At 45.8% G+C, this 9,526-nt stretch overlaps 1 protein-coding gene across 13 annotated transcripts in view; it reads left to right on the top strand.

Annotated features, from left to right (window-relative positions):
• The window catches only part of LOC118162128 (homeobox protein Hox-A3), a 44,902-nt gene that overhangs the window by 24,808 nt on the left and 10,568 nt on the right, over nt 1-9,526 (top strand). For 3 of the 13 annotated variants that reach the window (XM_035318105.1, XM_035318107.1, XM_035318106.1), the window contains 2 exons: nt 1,293-1,506; nt 5,095-5,178. The exons of 3 other annotated variants lie outside the window; for them this stretch is intronic. Coding sequence is in view for 2 of the 10 variants with exons in the window: in XM_035318119.1 (XP_035174010.1) it covers nt 5,095-5,178; nt 6,001-6,027 (111 nt within the window). In the remaining 8 variants the exon portion in view is untranslated. Of the gene's footprint in view, nt 1-1,292; nt 1,507-5,094; nt 5,179-6,000; nt 8,043-8,143; nt 9,112-9,526 lie in introns of those variants that run through there. 7 more of the 13 variants (XM_035318109.1, XM_035318111.1, XM_035318117.1 and 4 more) reach the window with 5 other exon arrangements.

Below are 9,526 nucleotides of genomic sequence, written 5' to 3'. Positions count from 1 at the left end.
AAAAAAAAAAAAAAAAAAAAAAAAAAAAAAAAAAAAGCACAGTAGAACGAGGAAAGGTCTTGCTGTATTGTATAGGTGAGTGGTCTTCTCTTTAGCAGCCTCGTGGCAGAATTAGTCCGGCTCTCCATCGCTGGGCTTGAGACTGTTTTCGACCGCAGCACAGAGAAACTGAGCTTCTACTGGGAGCCAATAAGCTCCCCTGGCGGATTTTGCTGGAGGAGAAGTCACACATGCTCCCCATGATAACACTTTAAATCTCTAGCCAGTCGTGATTTATTCGTTCATTTTCGTCCGATTGTGATTTCTCAATTGGCTAGCACTTCGAAGGGAAATACATGGGCGGTAACCTGAAGTTTCTCTAGCTGTCTTTTCTGTTCTGTTCCTCCTCTCCCCCCCCCCCCCTTTTTTTTGTTTTTTTAATGACAATTTCGAAATGTTTAGAGAAAGCCTTAGCAGTGACACGAAGCTGGGCACAACTCAAACGGTTTATCTGACCGAGATCCTCCAAACGATGGAGGCGAACCGGGGGCCAAGAGGTTGCAGCTCAGAGCCTCCCCTCGCTGCCTCCGCAGGCTTTCACAGTTCTTTCCGAGACCAGCACCGGGCTGGGGAGGAAAAAACATGGAAAGGAGCTCCAGCGCTAGTAAATCTTCCAGGGAAGCACCACTGAAGGCCAAGACCTAGTCTCTTGGCCAAACACATCCGAGAGGGATTTTTGGACACTTCACGTGGCAGAGGCCGGAGGAGTGGGTGCCTCGCCACCCCTCGGGTGCCTTGCACTAGGCCCCGGTTATGCTGAGCATCCCTGCCTGTCCGAGGAGCACGTAGCGCCCGGGTGAAAAATTTAACGTGTCATTGGCAGAGTATGTTCAGCATCAGAGATATGGCGGTTGTAAATACGCTGAGCAAACACTGCTGTCTCCGAACCCGACCAGTAAGCAGGCCTGAAAAGCGCGCTTGCACTCATGTATTGCTGTTTGCTAAACCCTAAATTGCCAGCTGCCTCCTTATAAAGGGGGAGAATATGTAAGTGAGGCAGCTACTATCTGCAGGCGTGTATTGTGCCTTACTCGAGAGTCCCTCCATATACTTAGAGCCCACAATAGCACAAGAGAGCAAAATTCCAGCTGAAACGTATTAACTGGCAATGCAGGATTTCTTTGGTGTGCAGCCTATGCGTATAAACCTGTTTGCTCCCATTGAAAAGAGAAATGAAATCACGCTGAAAATAGCAATTTTAGCGAGAATCATTAATCACCTCCTACAATAAATACTTCTTTGTAATTCAACAGCGGTTCTGAAAGGCATTCTCTTGGAAAAGTCTGTGAAGACGCAAAGGATTTTCCTGGAAAAAAAAAAAAAAAGGAAAGAAAAAAAAAAGAAAAAAAAAGTGGTCATGTGTAAAGACACAACATCTTGGCTGTCTGCTAAAAAAATGTACACGCTCTTGGTGGAGATTGAACAGCGGACTGCAAAATACCCCATGGCAGATTTTCGTCGTTTAAGGTAAATTTTCCTTTTTCCCCCCTTCCCCCTCCGCCTCCGCTGGGAGCGGCGCGGTGCTCCCGGGCTGGGAGCCCTCTGCTCCCGCTTCCACACCGCCCGTCTTACAATAACTTCGAAAATTACATCGTCCGGCTTAAATTCTCGCATTGTGCTCCCTTTGCTAGGGCAACCAGGAGTTCACCGAGAGGACAAATTTTCTATCCCATTAATTGTTTTTTTTAGAGAAGCAGACTGACCCTTCAAACCCTTGACCTTTAAAGACAGTATTCTTTTTAATCCGGCACTTGGACCTAAATGTCTCTTTCTCTCCCTCGCTCTCCCGATGACTCTCACACACGTATTTATCTGCTCTGGCCACAAAGGCGAGCGCGGCCCAAAACGCTGGAAGTGGAAGTTTGTCAATATCTCAAAGAAAGACAAAATCACCTCGGAGTCAATTTAATGGCCGCAGGGAACGCCACGCCGTTAACCCCGCTCCCCACCTCCCCTCCACCCAGCAAGAAAAATGGGAGTTTTCCAAGGTCTCCCTCCCCATTTCTCCCGCAATCTCTTGCTATACCTGGTGTTTTATTACACAGGGAACTCAGCTGTGACAAGCTCTTTGTGGTATTTAATAACTAGACCCATACTGCATCGGAGGGTTACCCAATCCTATGATTTTATATATATATATTATTTATTTTTCAGGGTGCTGGCCGTCCCACGGACTTGCTCCTCAGTGTTTATAACGGGGAAGAGATGGGGGGAGCCCTCACACAGGCAGAGATCTTGGCAGCCTCGCCGTGAATAACACCCCCCCTCTTCCCCTCCCGGGGTCTCCCCCAGTCCCCTGGCCCCGTTCTGGGGCCCGATCCCGGCGGTCCCGGCCCCTTGGACCCATCGAAGCCTCGCTAGGAGAGGTTGGGACCCCCGCGGGGGTGGCCCGGGGCTGTCCCCTCGGGCAAGCCCAGCCCACGCGAGTCCCGGCGGGGCCAAGGGCCGGGACTCCCCACGTGGGCAGGGGGAGCTCGGCGGCCGTCTTCCCCCCCCCTCCGGCCCCGGCAGCCTTCCTGGCTCCGCCCGGGGCAGCACGAAAGCAGGATTGACCCGTGCCTTGGGGGGCCGCCCGGGGGGGGAGGGGGGGGGGGGGGAGGCGGGGGGGGGGATACCGCCCCTGATGCTCCCCCTGGCAGCAGCATCCTGAGCCCCCCCCCGCATTAGTACAGCACGCCGCATACAATGAGGCTGTGGCTTCAACTCACTGATGTGTGTGCGTGTGTTTGGGGGGGGGGGCGATTTGCAAGGCTGCCTCATCTCGCTTCGGAGCAAGACAAACCCGTATTATTCATGTCCGAGCGCTCTCCCTAGAAACTGAGGAGCTGTCAAAGCCTGCAGAGATTAGGGGACCCAAGTACGAGGATCCCTGCGCTCGCAGATAAAGGTGTTGCGTCTGTTCTGGGGGAGATATTGAAATTTTAATCTTTAGGGTCACGTGACTCATTAAATAATTAATGCAGATAGTCAGGAATGGATCTGTGGCCGTCAGTCCTCACTAGGAGTGATTCTCTCACAAGTGAAACTCAACTCCTTATTACTGGAGTTTGTTTTTCTTTTTTTCTTTCTTTTTTTTCCCTTTAAAAAAAATCCCACCTGATTTATCTTGAAAGATTCTAAACTTCTTAAGCAAGCAATAGGGTCTGTGTTGGTAAGTAGGTAGTGTGTATTTCTAGCTTGATGACTTTAATTGTTTGTGCTTGCTTTGTCTGCTGAGCATTTGCTTAACCAGTTTAATATTTAGAAATGTTAAATCTTTGTTTTAGCTGCCTTGTGGTCACATTACGGCTTTTGGTGATTAAGCGTTACCGAGGCAAACACATATGATAATGTTCTAATTCACACTGTGGAAGGCTGGGTGCCACAGTGCAGGAGGACCTGCTTTGTTCAATTTTCCTGGCGTTAATAAATCACCGGCTCCTAATGCAGGGCCAAAAAAGCAATGGAAAGGCAGTGAGCATTGTAAAGGAAAAGTCATGGGCGAATTTCTCTATGACTCATTAGTCTGAACGATTTATGTACGAACTTAAAGTGCCGCAATGAATATTAGAGTTTGGGATAACAACAAATTAAAAAAAAAAAAATGTCATAGCCTTTGTAAAGTGCTTTATTGCTACTTAGCAACTCTTTCAAGAAGAAGCATAGTTTAAAGGACTGTGGCAGTGTAAAATATGGTGGTGTGACTTAATAGCTCCAGAATAAATAACAGAAAGTCTCTGGCACTGTTTTCAGATACACACTCCATATTTAACACGAGTGGGGCAATCCAGTCACGGCGTGCTTGATCAATGTTTATTGCCGCTTGTAACATGACTATTGATTAGGGATCAAAATGGGTAAGGTATGAACTGGAGCCTAAAATGCCAGGGGGTTTCCCTCTGCTCCGGAGCTGAGCGGAGAGCAAGGTAGAGCTAAGGATAACCCCAGGCAGCAGCGCCCGGGCTCAGAGATCGCAGATTGAACTTTCCATTTTCTTTTGTGTTTGCCAGTAGATTTTAGCAGTCAGCGCTCTGAAATTTATGAGACGGCAATAAACAGCTTAGTAGGCTATTATTTCATGATTTTATGTAGACTGGAGTTCAACACCAAATTTAAAATTATTAGAGTAATTATGGAACTACTAAATTGCCAAAGCAAAGTATCTGCTCGAAAAGTTCTCCCAAGACAGACTTAATATTTCCAAGACTCAGATGACATCCTTCCACAAGAACTGTGTTATTTAATTATTAGCATTTACATTTACTGACAATTTTAAGATGCGTTAGATGACTTTTATTAGCGAGAATGAATACAGGGGGTACGTTATTATATCTGACAAATTCATATGTAAACGTGATTCAGTAAGTGGCATCCGAATAATCTGACTATTGTCTTTTTGGATTGTACAATATTGTTTGTTTTAGGGGAAGAGAGACCGTCCAGTTTTCCACCCCCCTTCAATGGCTTTCAGTGTTTTTTTTTTTTTTTTTTTTTTTTTTTTTTTTTTTAATGAAAGTTTCGGGCCCGATTCTGTTTCAGTGAAGTCAACTGTTAGTCTCTTATTGCTCTGGTGGTGCCAGGATCGGGCCCTGGCTAACTGTTTGAATAAAAGCCCAACCACAATACTCCCCGCATTAGAACTGGAACTCTTTCCGCGTTTTATTCAACAAAGATGAACACCACTAGTTGTGTTTAATGTCTGTTCTTGATTAAATGATCCTAAACAAAGGTTTCCCAGAGGAAAATAAAGCAGACATTCATGTAACAAGAGTTTGGAATGACAATATTTCCAAACACTTGGAGACAGAAGGCATAGCTGTCTACGGGAAAGAGGGGAAAAAAAAAAAAAAAAAAAAAAAAAAAAAAAAAGGGGAAAAAAAAAAAAAAAAAAAAAGCCTCCCGGTTTTATTTCTCAGATAGAAGCCCTCCTCGCCCCGCTTCGCCTCGGACTCGCGCCCGCTCCGGCCGTGCCCGCCCGGGGCCAGGGCTCTCCCGGCGAGCCCGGTGTCGCCTATGAGTGAGCGGCTACCTCCCCCTGCGCTCCCTGTTAAGGCGTTGTTTGTTGCTTGTTTGCAGAGAGCCCGGGCACCCAGGAAAGCCGGTCCGGGCGGGCGGCGGCAGCCGGGAGAGCCTCAGCCCCAGTCTTCTTCGTGGGACGAGGTAAGAGCCACGGGGGTCAGGGGGCGAGGGAGCCGCTGTCCCGTACCTGTGCACAGGGGAAAGCCCCCCGGAGCCGGGCTTTGGTGTGATAAATATTTAACCCAGCCGGGATTTTTCTGGATTGGCTCTATTCATCTTCCGCGGCTGGTGAATGCGCGTGTCCGGGCAGACAAAGAAGCGTGCGGAACCTGAGTGATAGCCGGCCTTATAAAGGGGACAGGAAGGATGCAAAGTCATTGGAAGAGCCAAAGAGGTTGAGAATGCCTTTGTCGCTTCTTAGCTCCTTCCCAAATCAAAGGGCGAGGGAGATAGCGGGAGGCATGGCGGTGCGGGATGGCTCGGCGCTGCTTGCTGCCTCCTGCTCGAGGAGCGGTGACGCCAGCCCTGCGCGCTTGGCGACGGCAAAAGGTTGAGTTCAGGTGGCGACCCTAGAAAAACCTGCCTTTTGTCTGAGTGCACGCACCAGAATGGACCGCAGATAAGTTTCAGGTATTTGTCCGTCCCGGCCTGCCTCGCCCCGGCCGTGGGGTGGTGGTTGATCTGGATGCGGTTGCTCCGCTGGCAGGAGGAACGCGATGCTTCTCATAGCGAGCATTTGCTAGAGCCAGCCTCAGAGGAGGGAGGATTACAGAGAATTAGCTTAAATTCCTTCTAGATTTACCTGCTTATTTTTGGACGCTGATGTACAATTAGTATATTTTACTACCTTTTAAAAGCGGCCATAAATTACTGGACTACAAGGGCTCTTTGTGTTGGCTTAATGGGCTGCTTAAATCTTAACTACAAAAAGGCGCTGCAAATGTCTGTTCACGCTTACGTTAGGAAATTAAAAGGGAGAACACGCTATGAAGGAACCTTCCTCCGGTGGCATGCGTCCACGGTATTTCGTGCAGAGATATTTGGGATTCCTAAACTGACCCAGGGCTCCCAGCCTCAGCTGACTCCCAGCAGAACTTCTTCCACGAGGGCAGAGTCGATAGCTCTACTCTTTATCTGCTTCGAAATGATCAAAGTGCAACTTTATCTCTAACAGACGCACAGATGTAGGTAAACAGTTCTGCATCCCAGCAGATTTCCAGTCTTTCGAGGAAGCAAGGAAATAAATGCTTGTGTCGTATGGTCATTCCCATATCTTCTCCACATGGGAGTGACACCTTACCTCTTAACAACTGGCATAAACGTAAATATGAAAGTCGGCAAAAATTCTAAATCTAATTGTATTCAAGGTAACTTTAAATAGCATTAGTGCTAAGAATGGCTATTAGTGCCAGAGCTCGCACAAAGGCTTTCGCCTAATGAATGTACGTTATGAACCCAGACCTGTTTGTTGTTACTGAGCTTGGAATTTCAGCTCAGCTCGAAGCCATGTGTATAAAGTGCAGAAAAATCAGAAGCAGACCTACTGATAAAGGCCACATATTTTTTTTTTTCCTCCTAGAAACCGTGTTTCTGGTCTCCAAATCATCGAGGTAATAAAACCTAACGTTGAATGTCCAGGAACAGGAACAAAGCAATATAGGGGTTGGAAGGGGAAATCTAGAGTCTGCTGCTTACAAGATCATTTGAATTCGTATTTGAAAACTCATAATCATGGTACTAGAGCAAAGAAAGCTTTTTCCAAATTCAGCGGAATGAAATCATTTTCAGCTGCGACCCAGGACAGTGTAAAGTTAGGAAGACTCCCCCTTCAGCCCTCCCAAAGCACACCCTGTGTAAGGTATTCACACGTCAAGAAGTTACTTTTCTTAAGAATTAATTAGTTTCCCCACTACATACACGAAGTTAATTGTTAAACAGTAGTTTTAGCATTAACTTGACCATTAATACTAATAAAGATGTTCATAGAAACAGAGGGTTGAAGCCAATAGCCATAGCTAGCGTTAAGGCATTTAAGCTGACTTATGATTGTGATTTATTGCTTTTGTAGTTTCTATTTGCTCAGGACTGCAACTTCTAAAGCCATCTTTCTGCTTTTGACGCAAAGCAGTCGATAACTTTTTACAACAGACCCAAGAAAGTCTTGCTCTGCTTTTTTCAACATCTGCTCCGTTCCCCATTAATTTGGGTTTCATTGTTGCAGAAGAACTTTTCTCTGTGTTTCTTTTATGAGATCTAAACGCACTGGTTTTAAAAGAGCCACGAATCTGTCTTGTCCAGTAAATACCAGTCTTGGTTCGCGTTTAGTGCCAGGGCAATGGAGTTCAAGTCGTGATGATAGTTGCAGCCTTAGACATGTTGTGTGTGGATAATGCTCTCTCTCTTTCAGAGGTATATAATTTTTATTCCAGTTCTTAGTGAGGGATAATATATGTATTTCCTGTCAGGATCTCAAATCCATATGAAAAATTGCAAATTCTTCCTCTGTTGTAATGTCACGCTGACTTTGCTGCACTGTCCACTCATATACACTGTTACTGTTGGGTTTAAATTCCGGTGGCCCACTTTTACAGTCCAAGTGAAGGTACGGAAGACATGCCTGTAACTGAAAAAATCATCTTTAAAAAGAAATCACCTTCCATTCTGTTCAAAGAAGTGCAGGTGAAACACTAAGAGGGGATATGCAATTAGCTGAAAGTTTTCTTCGAGCTTATGGGGGGTGGTGGAAAGATTTAGGGTAAGGTATGCAAAATGCTGGACTCACAGATCTCGGTCAGAAATACGTTAAAAGCTTGAACTATCTGATTTTCTTTGACTCTAACCAGAAAAGTTATGTGAGTTTAGGGTTTCTTTTGTTTGTTTAGCTTATTGTGTCAATAGCAAAAGTTAAACAATCTTGCAGGGAAGATGTAGTGTGTTCGCACACAGGCAAAGGTGGCTTGCTTAGTAGGCTGGCTCGGGGACCGAATAGGGCTTTGCTTTGCTCTTTTTTTTTTTTTTTTTTTTTTTTTCCCCCCTTGTTGCCCCCCCTACCCCATTCGTTTTTTCTTTTTTTTTTTTTTTTTTTTTTTTTTTTTCATCGTTAGAAACCTATAATTTTGTGCATCACTCAAACTAGCTGTATAGGAAATGCGTAAGCGCAGGTTTAACAGCAAGGTCCCAAAAGGTTTTGCAAAATTCAGAGGCACGCCAGTGAAGGAAGATGTATTCATCATAGTGTATTACAAGGACAAAAATCAACTAGCCTCTAAGAAGAGACTCTTTTTTGCCTTTGTCAGGTAATTATAGGTCTTTTTAGTTTCTACAGGAGCCCTGATGTAGCGTGTGGGAGTTGAGCAAGCCCTGTACAATGGCAGGGTAAAGGCGGCTGGGGGTGGGGGGAGGCTGGTGGTCGTCCCGTGTAGAAGGGGGCTGGAAATAATGGTATTAAGATTTGGGATTTCTTCGGGGGTTTGCAGAGGACACGCGACGTGGAGCAGAGTGGTGGGCCTGGGGAGCAAATGCCGGTTAATTAGGCTAAGGAGCAAAGTGCAGTGTAATCCCATGTTACGAGAAGGATTCCTCTTACTTTCCAATGGGCTTTGTATAAAGAAATATTGATGTGGGAGGAAAAAGACTCAAACCAATCTCCCCCCTTAGTGAGCTACATCTCTTGATTTTTTTTTTTTTTCTTCTTCCCTCCCTTAAAACTCTTCTTCAACATACCGGGCTAAGGCTTTAAAAAGCCAAGGCTCGCTCTAAGAAACCCTGTTCCTTCAATGATTCCCTATTTCAAATAAAAGGATTTAAGTTGACGTATGACCACGTGAGCACATAATACAGCGCATTATTGTGGCATTTGGAGTGGAGACCCGGTCTGGCTCCGTCTGCGATTACGCTTTTCCAGTTTCTGTTCAGAGCAAGCACTGCTTTCTATTTTTTTTTTTTTTTCCTGCCCCCATCACCGTCCCCGCAAGAGCTGGCCATTTCGCTGACAGCTTTCGTTCCTTATGGAAAGATTATTGTCGAGCCGAGAGGACGAAATGCTTCGTTAGAAAGGATGGATTTTATTTTAAGGTATTTCCGTTGATTGTTCATTTATGTGGTGAGTTATTGCTGTTCGAGGCAAAGGTCAGTAGAAAAGGCTGAAGCGAGTGCGTGTGTGTGCGTGCGTGTGTGTGCACCCGGAGCCAGGCTGCTTCCCCCTTTGTTTCAATTTGCTGCGGTAAATATTCAACTCTCCCCTCGCAGAGAGCGGAGCAGGGAGAGTTTGCTTCTTTATTTATTTTTCTCCATAGAGATCCCACACGGCTGTTGATGGCCAGCTGCCTCCGCTCCAGCCCCTCGATTGCCATGTTATCGTTATTTATGATCGGCTAGAGATGGGAAAGCCTCTCGTATTGTTTTCTTGCCGGGCTCCTTTTTTTTTTTTTTTTTTTTTTTTTTTTTTTAAATTTAATTTTAATTTTTAATTTTGATGTTTGTATGTTTA

This window comes from Oxyura jamaicensis, chromosome 2 (genome assembly GCF_011077185.1).
Source record: "Oxyura jamaicensis isolate SHBP4307 breed ruddy duck chromosome 2, BPBGC_Ojam_1.0, whole genome shotgun sequence".
In the NCBI taxonomy this organism is placed as follows: domain Eukaryota; kingdom Metazoa; phylum Chordata; class Aves; order Anseriformes; family Anatidae; genus Oxyura; species Oxyura jamaicensis.
The sequence above is the reverse complement of the archived record's forward strand: the minus strand, read 5'-3'. Positions and strand labels throughout refer to the sequence as shown.